The sequence below is a fragment of the Lepidochelys kempii genome, chromosome 19 (genome assembly GCF_965140285.1).
Source record: "Lepidochelys kempii isolate rLepKem1 chromosome 19, rLepKem1.hap1, whole genome shotgun sequence".
Taxonomy (NCBI): domain Eukaryota; kingdom Metazoa; phylum Chordata; order Testudines; family Cheloniidae; genus Lepidochelys; species Lepidochelys kempii.
This window is the reverse complement of record NC_136398.1, coordinates 18,703,387-18,716,156: the sequence shown is the minus strand read 5'-3', so window position 1 is coordinate 18,716,156 and position 12,770 is coordinate 18,703,387. Positions and strand designations below refer to the sequence as shown.

General features: G+C 47.7%; 1 protein-coding gene across 2 annotated transcripts in view; it reads right to left on the bottom strand.

Annotated features, from left to right (window-relative positions):
• The window catches only part of PPP1R8 (protein phosphatase 1 regulatory subunit 8), a 30,621-nt gene extending 20,427 nt beyond the window's left edge, over positions 1-10,194 (bottom strand). Inside the window, exon 1 of one of the 2 annotated variants that reach the window (XM_073317930.2) lies at positions 10,030-10,194. In XM_073317930.2, coding sequence (XP_073174031.1) covers positions 10,030-10,085 — 56 coding nt within the window. In that variant the 5' untranslated portion in view covers positions 10,086-10,194. The remainder of the gene's footprint in view (positions 1-10,029) is intronic. The other variant, XM_078849445.1, reaches the window with a different exon arrangement.
• Between the last annotated feature and the right edge of the window lie 2,576 nt (positions 10,195-12,770).

Here is a 12,770-nt window from a genome sequence, read left to right as displayed (position 1 = left end):
ATCAGAACTCAGAATCTCAATCGAGGCTGCCAAGTTCAGGTTCCTAAGGAGACAAGGTGGGTGATGTAATATCTTTTATTGGACCAACTTCTGCTGGTGAGAGAGACAAGCGGCTCCAAAAGCTCTTCTTGAGGTCTGGGAAAGCCCCAGTGTCACAGCTAAATGCTAGGTGGAACAGGTGGAAAGAGGGGGTTAGTGGGTTATGAAATTAAACTAAATTAATAACTGGTAGACACTAAAAATCATGGTCTGAACAGAGACACTGGATTTATGGTTTCTTTCAACAATCTAACCCACCACCCCCTTTTTGTTTTAAAGATTGCAGAGGTGTTAATGGGCCACTCTATCTTGAATGGTCCCTTGCAATATGTTTAGTATAAGTAGCACAATCTGTTCCACCTTGCATTTAGCTGTACCTTTCCCAGTCTTAAAGAAGAGCTCAGTGTGGCTCAAAAGCTTGTCTGTCTCACAAACAGAAGCTGGTCCAATTAACACTGCACATTCAGGTTCTGTCAATCTCGATAGGGAATTCAGCCTGTTTCTGGTAAGACACAAGATCTGGAAGAGGTGGAATAGAACCAGAGACTTCAGTTAAGCTCAGAATCTGAGTACCCGCAACGCATGTGCCCTAGTTAAAACTACCAAGACCATGTGCTCTTTGCTGTTACACCTTCCTGACGACACTTGAGATTAGAGGTACAAAAAAGAAAAAACAAGGAAATTCCTGGCTGCAATCTACTAAGGTGCATCTGTGGGCAAGTCTACGTTACAAAATTAAGTCGACTTAAGTTAGTTAATGTACACCCACTGCAGTGATTAAACCGGTTTGCATGTCCGCACAAAGCTCCTTCTGTTGGCGGGGTGTGTCACCATCAGGAGTGCTTGCACTGATTTAACTGTGAGTGTGGGAAACTGCCAGCCCAAGCCCCAGGGTGGTGGGGCTCTCGCCGTCAACCACCTGGGGCTCACAGCCAGAACAGTCTGATGTAAGCAACGCCGGGTCTACACACTACATCGACCTAAGCACTACACCTCTCGTGCAGGTGGGGTCATTGAGTCGGTGTAGCGGGTGACTTACATCAGCAGGAGCAACGTTGTAGTGTAGACACTTAGAGTTAGATTGACATAAAGCAGCTTACATCGATGTAACTCTGTAGCGTAGGCCAAGCCTGTCAGGCCATTTCTCATTTTTGCCTTTAGCGAAGAAGTCTAGCTGGAGCATGCCACCTCTTTGAATGATCAAGATCTTTCAGAGACCATTTATGAAGTGAGCTGTGGCTCACGAAAGCTTATGCTCAAATAAATTGGTTAGTCTCTAAGGTGCCACAAGTCCTCCTTTTCTTTTTGCGAATACAGACTAACACGGCTGCTACTCTGAAAACTACTAAGACTGTTTGCTAGAACAGTGTGTTTTCCAGGAAGATGGCCAGCAAGCCTTCCTGATACAAATACACCATTCTCAAAGCAGAACTCTCTCTTTGCAAAAGAGGCATGGGAAAGCTTCCCTTGATGACTGATATACTACATCAGTGTGGTGTTCTCCACCAGGATTATTACTGTTCTGAACATAGGGACGAAGTGACTTGAGGGTCAAATGAATTTCTCTTCAAACTAGCAAAAAAACAGAAGTAGTTTTGGCACCTTAGAGACTAACAAATTTATTTGGGCATAAGCTTTCGTGGGCTAAAACCCACTTCATCGGATGCATGCAGTGGAAAATATAGTAGGTAGATATATACATATACATAGAGAACAATAAAAAAGGTGTTGCCATACCAACTGTAATGAGACCAATTAACTAAGGTGGGAGAGCTGTAGCACCAGTGTGAACGAGGTGTTGCTTTACTGTGCTCTGATCAGCCTCCGGAAACATCCCATAATTCCCCATATCGTTGTTTGGAATCAGCTGTAGGAATGAGGAAATGCCCTTTCAAAGTTCCGTTTCTGACAGCCTCTGTGTGTGTGTGGGGGGGGGGGCAAGGGGGTCTGCTGCTCTCTGAACTTACAAGACAGCATGCTGAAATGTTTCAGAGTAACAGCCATGTTAGTCTGTATTCGCAAAAAGAAAAGGAGGACTTGTGGCACCTTAGAGACTAACCAATTTATTTGAGCATAAGCTTTCGTGAGCTACAGCTCACTTCATCGGATGCTCTCTCCCCCCACATACACACAACACACTCCACTCCCCCATTTGAAAAAGCATGTTGCAGCCACTGGCATGCTGGGATAGCTGCCCATAATGCACCACTCCCAATGCCGCTGCAAGTGCTGCAAATGTGGCCATGCCGGTGCGCTTGCAGCAGTCAGTGTGGACAGACTGCAGCGCTTGCCCTACTGCGCTCTCTGACGGCGGGTTTACCTCACAGCGCTCTACACCTGCAAGTGTCGCCCTGCCCTCAGATGAACAAACGCTGCAGCAGGGGCTTTTGGAAACTCTCTCGGAGCTGCAGCAAGACTGCAGAGAATGATGCTATTCTAGTAATGACTGTAGCTTACACACTCTTAGATTCTTCCTGAGGGGAGGCTGAATGGGCATCTGGAAGTAAGAGTCTTGCTGAGAACCCTGAAACAATCCTACAGAGTCTGGAGGAATACTGGCGGCTCAGGGTCACCAGATGAAATCGAATTTTCAGATGCATTTGTTCAGAACGCTGAGATCTGGAAAGGGACAGATTTCCTTCGTTTTTGAGAACGAAAGTCATAGGAATAAAAGTCATAGGAATAAAATTCTTTCTGTAGGAAACACTGGATGAAATTTCATGGCCTGCGTTATGCATGCCAGACTAGATTTACTAATGTACAGCTCCCAGTTGAAGACGGAAAATGATGTTGTCCTTTAGAACTGTTCTAGAAGAGGATTCCTGAAGAAGGACGAGGTACCAATTTCAATTGGATAGGGTTTGTCTCCCATTATGACTCATTTGCTCTGTTAAGTAGTTGCCTCATTTTACACTCCTGGTGGGTGAAGAGATACCTGTGTGTAGCCTGGCTTGGTTGGTTCAACCTGTAAAGCATTTTGGCATTCTCCATGAAGAAAACTCCTATTGCCAAAGCCCAGTGTGCTCCACAGTAAACTTAATTTAAATCATGAGGCTTCTATGATATTCTGTGATATTCCAGGCCAACAGAGTGAAGATTTTACAACAGCATCAAAAATGAAATTGAAGTTTGTATTGTATTATTTTCCTATAATTCAGTCAGTACAATATTCCTTGTTAACTTGATTGGTTGCATTTATTTTATGCTACCACTGCATTTTCAATACGCTTCAGGTTTCTGTACTGAAAATACATTACTGCACTGTAGCAGCTGGGGGAAAGGTGCCAGGCCTGGCAACAGGGCAAGGCACAGTGCAAGTTTTCAGCATCTAGGGAGGCGGTTTGGGATTGTTGGCTAAATACACTGGCTGGAAAGAGATCAGCAATGGAATGGTTAAAAGGACACCATCAATTTTAAAATCAGACTTCTATCTGAAAATTTTGTATCTAGAATCGTTAGAAGCAATCCCCAGTATCACTAACAAAGATTACTGATTTGTCTGTTTCACCGTTTGCTGCATTACTCAGAAAACATGGAGAGCTCATGTGGATTCTCTCTCAGGTTCAGCAACAAGGTGTTGATCAGCAATAGAAGCAGCAAAGCTGAAACTGAAACAGCAGTAGACAGGAGTGTGCGCACAGAGAAAGGTGAGGGAAAAAGGTCTGAGCCCTTACATGTTTAAGGTTGGTGCTTTCAGGCCCAATCAAGAGATGTTTATAAACAGAACACAGAAATTCTCAAAAATTGAAGGGATGCTAATTATAGCATGCTTTATTATATAGCTTAATTTTTTTAAAAATCAGTTAAAAAATTCAAGTTGACAGTATCCCTTTCACAATATTCAGACTCATCTTTAGGTTGAGTGTTAACACAACATTAAGATAAATGGGACAGTTCACACTTCTCAGTGCTATTATTTGAGGTTAACAACAGTACATCAGTAACCTGCAGTTCACCTTCGAAGAACTCCTTGCAACAATAAGGTCTTGTCTAGATTAGATATTTAAAAAAAGAAAAGGAGTACTTGTGGCACCTTAGAGACTAACCAATTTATTTGAGCATAAGCTTTCGTGAGCTACAGCTCACTTCATCGGATGCATACTGTGGAAAGTACAGAAGATCTTTTTATACACACAAACCATGAAAAAATGGGTGTTTACCACTACAAAAGGTTTTCTCTCCCCCCACCCCACTCTCCTGCTGGTAATAGCTTATCTGAAGCTATCAATGTGTATGATAATCAAGGTGGGCCATTTCCAGCACAAATCCAGGTACATGATACAGTTCTGTGGTGACCTAGAATCCTATTTTCAACGTCTCCGACTCAAGGAATATTTCCAACACACCTCTGAACAACATACTAATCCACAGAGACCTCCCTACCAACACTACAAAAAGAAGGATTCTAGGTGGACTCCTCCTGAAGGTCGAGACAGCAAACTGGACTTCTACATAGAGTGCTTCCGCCGACGTTCACGGGCTGAAATTGTGGAAAAGCACCATCACTTGCCCCACAACCTCAGCCGTGCAGAACACAATGCCATCCACAGCCTCAGAAACAACTCTGACATCATAAACAAAAAGGCTGACAAAGGAGGTGCTCTTGTCATCATGAATAGGTCGGAATATGAACAAGAGGCTGCTAGGCAGCTCTCCAACACCACTTTCTACAAGCCATTACCCTCTGTTCCACTGAGATTTACCAAAAGAAACTGCAGCATTTGCTCAAGAAACTCCCTGAAAAAGCACAAGATCAAATCCGCACAGACACACCCCTGGAACCCCGATCTGGGATATTCTATCTACTACCCAAGATCCATAAACCTGGAAATCCTGGGCACCCCATCATCTCAGGCATTGGCACCCTGAGAGCAGGACTGTCTGGCTATGTATTCTCCCTCCTCAGGCCCTACGCTACCAGCACTCCCAGCTACCTTCGAGACACCACTGACTTCCTGAGGAAACTACAATCCATCGGTGATCTTCCTGATAACACCATCCTGGCTACTATGGATGTAGAAGCCCTCTACACCCACATTCCACACAAAGATGGACTACAAGCCATCAAGAACACTATCCCCGATAATGTCACGGCTAACCTGGTGGCTGAACTTTGTGACTTTGTCCTTACCCATAACTATTTTACATTTGGGGACAATGTATACCTTCAAATCAGCAGCACTGCTATGGGTACCCGCATGGCCCCACAGTATGCCAACATTTTTATGGCTGACTTAGAACAACGCTTCCTCAGCTCTCGTCCCCTAACGCCCCTACTCTACTTGCGCTATATTGATGACATCTTCATCATCTGGACCCATGGAAAAGAAGCCCTTGATGAGTACCACCATGATTTCAACAATTTCCATCCCACCATCAACCTCAGCCTGGTCCAGTCCACACAAGAGATCCACTTCCTGGACACTACAATGCTAATAAACGACGGTCACATAACCACCACCTTATACCGGAAACCTACTGACCGCTATTCCTACCTACATGCCTCCAGCTTTCACCCAGACCACACCACATGATCCATTGTCTACAGCCACGCTCTGCGATACAACTGCATTTGCTCCAACCCCTCAGACAGAGACAAACACCTACAAGATCTCTATCAAGCATTCTAACAACTACAATACCCACCTGCAGAAGTGAAGAAACAGATTGATAGAGCCAGAAGAGTTCCCAGAAGTCACCTACTACAGGACAGGCCTAACAAAGAAAATAACAGAACGCCATTAGCCATCACCTTCAGCCCCCAACTAAAACCTCTCCAACGCATTATTAAGGATCTACAACCTATCCTGAAGGATGACCCAACACTCTCACAGATCTTGGGAGACAGGCCAGTCCTTGCCTACAGACAGCCCCCCAACCTGAAGCAAATACTCACCAGCAACCACATACCACACAACAGAACCACTAACCCAGGAACCTATCCTTGCAACAAAGCCCGTTGCCAACTGTGCCCACATATCTATTCAGGGGACACCATCACAAGGCCTAATAACATCAGCTACACTATCAGAGGCTCGTTCACCTGCACATCCACCAATGTGATATATGCCATCATGTGCCAGCAATGCCCCTCTGCCGTGTACATTGGTCAAACTGGACAGTCTCTATGTAAAAGAATAAATGGACACAAATCAGATGTCAAGAATTATAACATTCATAAACCAGTCGGAGAACACTTCAATCTCTCTGGTCACGCAATTACAGACATGAAGGTCGCTATCTTAAAACAAAAAAACTTCAAATCCAGACTCCAGAGAGAAACTGTTGAATTAGAATTCATTTGCAAATTGGATACAATTAACTTAGGCTTGAATAGAGACTGGGAGTGGCTAAGTCACTATGCAAGGTAACCTATTTCCCCTTGTTTTTTCCTACACCCCCCTCCCCCCAGACGTTCTTGTTAAACCCTGGATTTGTGCTGGAAATGGCCCACCTTGATTATCATACACATTGTAAGGAGAGTGGTCACTTTAGATAAGCTATTACCAGCAGGAGAGTGGGGTGGGGGGAGAGAAAACCTTTTGTAGTGGTAAACACCCATTTTTTCATGGTTTGGGTGTATAAAAAGATCTTCTGTACTTTCCACAGTATGCATCTGATGAAGTGAGCTGTAGCTCACGAAAGCTTATGCTCAAATAAATTGGTTAGTCTCTAAGGTGCCACAAGTACTCCTTTTCTTTTTGCGAATACAGACTAACACGGCTGTTACTCTGAAACCTGTCATATTTAAAAAAGGCATTTTTAAAATGTGTTAGCTGTTAAAATAAAACTTGTCCAGCCCACATCTTTAATGTGTTAACTTCAAATCAGGCCACTTATTTGGGTCTCTAAATGTAGATTTAGGAGTCTAAATTTAGCCACCCCTTTCATAAAATTTTGGCCTACATTACTATATAGATCCCAGTGCCTGGCTTGTAGGGCATGGTGGAATTTCCTGAACTCTGAAGGCATTCATCCTCTCCAGATAACACTGTGACATCTCCACCAGTGAAAGCTTGACCTTGGCTCAAAGATACTTGTGAAGTGCAATTTGTATCTTTAAATGTTCCAGTTTACACCAAATTTCCTAGCAGTGCCTTGAGGCCCCAACTACTTGCTTCTCCAGACTTGCTTGCTGAAACCAACTATTCCCTTGCCAACTGCCTTCTGATGAACCGAAGTTTCAAGTTTTGTATCTCACACACACACACATTATATTTCATACACAGATAACTGAGGTTCACCCTGCAGGATAAACACAACTCAGGGGTCACCTGAAACTTTTGGATAGTGAAGGATTCAAATAACCAGGAGTTCAGGAACACTGTACAGCTGAAGGCTGTTCCTGCAAATCCTCTCAAGCCAAGGGAGGCATAATTGGAGGACAGTTTGCCATGTTTCCTCTGTATACATATGATTTACATACCCAGCTTTTATAAACCCACCACTGTGCTTATGTCAAGACCTTGTGGTCCATGTTTCAGTCCAGAAGAAATTAAAACTAAGTTTATGACCAAGAATTTATAAACAAACAGGTGCCAGCATAGTTTATAACAAAGCTTTTAAACAAAGCATGAAATTCTCCATCTTTACTGCAGACTGGTACTTCAAGATCAGAAGAAATAAAAAAGTCCACCTGCAAACAGGGCTCCTCCCCACAACGGGTTAAAGCACAAACACCAATGGTGGCGTGTGCCTGACACTCTGTATTACAAAGACCCCATTCTGAGTTACTTAGAACATGGCCGAACTTTAAACATGGGGGCTGAAATTTTACATTCTGGGTGCCTGCCACATGCTGAATTTTTTTTTGAAAGTGTTAGTAAAAAGCTGTTTTCAAGAGAAAAGTTAGGCAAACCAACATTTTCCTGGTGCTAAAATATTCTTTCAGTGATTTAACTGAAGTTTTATTACCTGCATGCTTTGGAGGAGGAACCTGAAATGTGGCAGGGACATTGCTCGTGTGTCAGAGATGCAGCTTTTGCTGTTCTAGTGTAAATCTAGCAAATTTGGATGAGTTAAAAGCCTCTGAAAAATTGCAGTTCGCACATGCTTCTGGAGAGGTTTGTTAAAAGCCAGCAGCATTCTTCTCTAAAGATTCTGTCTGCACCAAGTATGCTCCATCCCCACACAGTTTCTGTGTGGTGTGGTAACTGGACTGAGCATGCTCAATACCAGAACTAAGGAAGGCGTTTCCTACAATTGCTTCTCCCACCCACTGCAGGCTTCTAAGACCAGATTTCAGTCCGTAATGCGTTTTTCATGACCATGAATTTGGTAGGGCCCTACACATGATAGATGGTGCTCAGGAAATGAGTCAGGGTTCTGCAGTGAATGTGCGTGGCCTGTAGGACCCCTACCTTGTTTATTGCAAATGGGAAGGTGTGTCGCAAAAGAGGCACGGGATTGAAAGAAGAGAAAGGATGGTCTCCTGGTTAAGACAGTTGAATGACACCCTGGAGAACTGGATTCTACACTTGCCTGTGCCACAGAGTCCCTATGTGGCGCTTAGCAAGTCACTTAAACAAAACTTTTCACAAGTGATCACTAATTGGGTTTTTCATTTTCTGGGTGCTGACTTGAGACATTTGGGCCCAGATCTGCAGAAGCGCTGAGCGTTCACAGCTGCAAGTGAAGTCAATGATCGCTCTCTGCTTTGAGCGTATGATGTGCTATAAATATGCTAAGTACACTGAAACATCAGGCCCAAACCATCTGAATTTAGGCATCCATGATTAGCTGATACTTAACAATTTTGGCCTTAATCTCCCTGTACTACACCCCTATTTTATAGGTGGAAAACTAACACCATCTTGCCTCACAGGAGTGCTCCTTAATGATTATGAATCTCTCAGATACTATGACAATGAGAACGCTAGAAGAGCCCATAAGTAAATTAGTAGTTTTGTATTAAGTGCAAGGTTTATGTGGTGTGCAGTAAATAAAGCATGGGACGATACAAAGCGATGAGAAGGATAAAAAGCAATATTGAACAGAGACACATTCGGTGAGCACTATCCACTGAATACTGCTGGCGTCTTGTGGAAGAAATAATAGGTGGTCCTGCCAGCAAAAACTTGATCACATGCATACGAACAAGGGTCGGCATTAGGCTACAACTGGCATTTCCTGATTTTTGAGTGCTTGACTTTGCCACTTCAATGTTTTTACCATAGTTTTCTCCTAGGCAATTTAAAGTTTTACTAAGCACAGAACTCGAATGTATTGAAGAGAACAATCCTGCACTGTGCAAGGATGGTGGTGTGGATGACCAAACAGGCCTTTGCTATCTTTAGCTTCAAAAAGAACAAGACCAACCAAGTCCATAACGCGTTCACATCCTACCTGTGATTCCCCCGACAGTCTCCCCCTCAGCATAATGAAAAAAACCACGGCCACTTTCAAGTTAACAGGCTTCTCACACTGCGCATGCCAAGGCCTTTGCTTACTCTGTCCCAACTCCCTATTTTTCTAAGATCGTGGGGAAGCGCGTATCGAGCACGCACCCAACGCCGCTTCGGAAACACGCCGGTGATTTCAGCCGCTACGTCCGGCGGGAAGCAGAACTCGCGTCTGAAGTCGCGGTGAGGGGCAGGGGCCGCCCGCGCTCTGCGCACGTGCGGGCAGGTGAGCAGCGGGGGCCGCTCCCGCAGCGCCCTGCGCGCCCGTGGGGGGAGGGGGGCGTTTATTCATGTTGCGGGTGAGGAAACTGAGGCAGGGCGAAGGAAAGCGCTTTGTCCCAAGCCGCAGCGGGAGGCGGGGGCAGAGCCCGGGCAGAGCCCGGCAGCCCTGCCGCAGCTCGGAGCGACCGGACGGCGGCACGCACCGAGCACAGACCCCGCACACCAAGGCTGGCGCCTTGGCCGGCAACCTGCTGAACGGGAGGCTCCGCCACGCCGCGGCCAAGCCCCCAGCCCCGGAGCACGGCGGCCGGGCCGGGCCGGGCCCGCTCCGCCGCCCGCGTCCCGCCCCGGGCCCCGCCGCGCTCACCAGCTCGGGCAGTCGAACAGCGAAAGACCGCCGCAAGAGTTCGCGTTCGCCGCCATCTTGGATATACCCCATTCAAGCGGGCCCGGGGCAGGCTGGGAATCAGGAGGACCGGCCTGGAGGCTATCCCGGCATACACCGCGCGCCGCTCCCGTCACAGTGAGAGTGAGTGTCCCGGGGGGGGGGCGGAGTGTCCGGGGCGGGAGGGGGGCGGAGTGTCTGGGCCCGGACTAGGGGCGGGAGGGGGCGGAGTGTCGGGGGAGGGGGCGGAGGCTGGGGGGGGCGGAGTGTCGGGGGAGGTGGCTGGGAGGGGGCGGAGTGTCGGGGGAGGGGGCTGGGGGGGCGGAGTGTCGGGGGAGGGGGCGGCGGAGGCTGGGAGGGGGCGGAGTGTCGGGGGAGGGGGCTGGGGGGGCGGAGTGTCGGGGGAGGGGGCGGCGGAGGCTGGGAGGGGGCGGAGTGTCGGGGGAGGGGGCTGGGGGGGCAGAGTGTCCGGGCCCGGGCTGGGCGGAGGCTGGGAGGGGGCGGAGTGTCGGGGGAGGGGGCTGGGGGGGGGCGGAGTGTCGGGGGCGGGGGCTGGGGGGGGCGGAGTGGCGGGGGCGAGGGCTGGGGGGGCAGAGTGTCCGGGCCCGGGCTGGGCGGAGGCTGGGAGGGGGCGGAGTGTCGGGGGAGGGGGCTGGGGGGGGCGGAGTGTCGGGGGGGGGGCTGGGGGGGGCGGAGTGTCGGGGGCGGGGGCTGGGGGAGGGGGCTGGGCCGTAACTGAACCACCCACCTCATTAAAGCCAAAATGGAAATAACTTCGAGACAAAAATAAATGGCTGGCGCACTTGTTTCCTTTTCCTTCGGGGTGGGGCCCGCTGTGTTTTAACTAAGGTTATTTGAACACAACGTCCGTGACAAGCGCGCTGCAGGAAGCCGGGGGCGGCGGTTCGGGCGAGCCTTGAGAAGGCAGCGGGGCTGCAGGTCGCGGTAACGCTCCGGAGGGTTAGAAAGGGGGAGGAGTGGAGAAGGGATTCTCAGGTTTTTATCCTCCCCGTTGAATGTACCTGGGCTGTAGCATGTACGGGGAGGCTAGTAGCTCCGGCCGGGGCAGGAGGGTTTTCCACTCCCGCGAAGGACAGCCAGAGGGGGTAGAGGTTGGGCTACACCCCACCGCCGGGGTAGAAGCTGGTGGCTCTGCCCTGTTAGAAAGCAGTTTTTAAAAAGGAACCTGGAGCCATCCCTGGGCCCAGCTCAGAATGGAAACCACGCCAGGGACAGGAAGAGGCACAGCACGGCCGCTGGGACTGCTACGCTCACCTGCAGCATGAGCAGGAGTTGCCTATTTGCTCTGGTGGGAGCTGAACTTCAGAACCTCCCCCCTACTAGTGGAAGGAAGAGGTCATACAGGAAAGTGAATAGGGTGGAATGGTACAGAGAAGGGTGAGAGCGCCTGTTCTAGGAAACAGTTATTGGGGGGGGGGGGCAGCTGAGCTCCTGCTTTGAGTGCTATCCCTTCACTTCAGAAAGAGAGGCCTGTATTCCAACTGCCCCCTTGGTTAAAAAGCCAGTCTGGAGTCAAAGGTGCATGGGAAGTAACCCTCTGCCACAGTCCCACGGGAGAGAGCTTAGCAAGCAGCAGTCTCTGGGAAGATGGGTTGATAATTGCTCTCCCAAAGAACAAAAACAGTGAGTTAGTACCAATAGGCAGAAGGCTGCCAAGCACCAGACTCTGGTTACATCATCTGCAACCAACCACAGAAAAAGGAAGCTTGGATACTAAACACTTAAGTAGTAGCAAAGGCTACAGCTTTCTAGACTGTTCTGAAACTGCAGCAACCATGGCATATCCCCCAGTGTGGAAACATACAGAGGCCACTTTGAAAAGCAGCAGTTTGTTTTCATACATGGGCCCACCACACTGAAGAGTCACTTCCCAATCATCAATACTGCATAGATAACACACTGTCCATGGAGGAGGCAAAGTCTTGGATTGTTTAGTAGCAATACCTGATGATGTAAGGAGCAGCATGCACTGATGTCTCTTGCCTCTTAAGTCAGAAAGGGTGGGATGAGCTCTCCCAAGAGTATTTAGAAGACAGTGATGCTCTGCGGATCTTTCAATGTACATGATACAATCACAGAACTGGAAGGGACCTCGAGAGGTCATCTAGTCCAGACCCCTGCACTCATGGCAGGACTATTATCTAAACTGTTCAGTGACAGGCCAAGTTCAGTTTACTTTTAACTGAAGTGTAACTAACAGTTTCAGCATGGAAATCTTGTACACCACATAAATGTGAGTTATTGCTCACTTTAGATTACCTTTAACTACATTAAAGATCTAGCACTACAGAAATGAACAGTGGAAGTGCCATGAGTAAGAGTGGTTGGAATAAGAAAAGGAGGACTTGTGGCACCTTAGAGACTAACCCATTTATTTGAGCATGAGCTTTTGTGAGCTACAGCTCACTTCATCGGATGCACATCGGATGCATCCGATGAAGTGAGCTGTAGCTCACAAAAGCTCATGCTCAAATAAATGGGTTAGTCTCTAAGGTGCCACAAGTCCTCCTTTTCTTTTTGCGAAGACAGACTAACACGGCTGTTACTCTGAAACCAGTGGTTGGAATGAAGACAACCTTCTACCCTACCTAGAAAGGTCAGCTTCAAGAAACATGTTTTGAAGCTTTAGTGAATAAGTATCATTTTCTCCAGCATAAGGAGTTTGTCTACTTCAAACTGTATGAGAAAGACGATTGATCAAA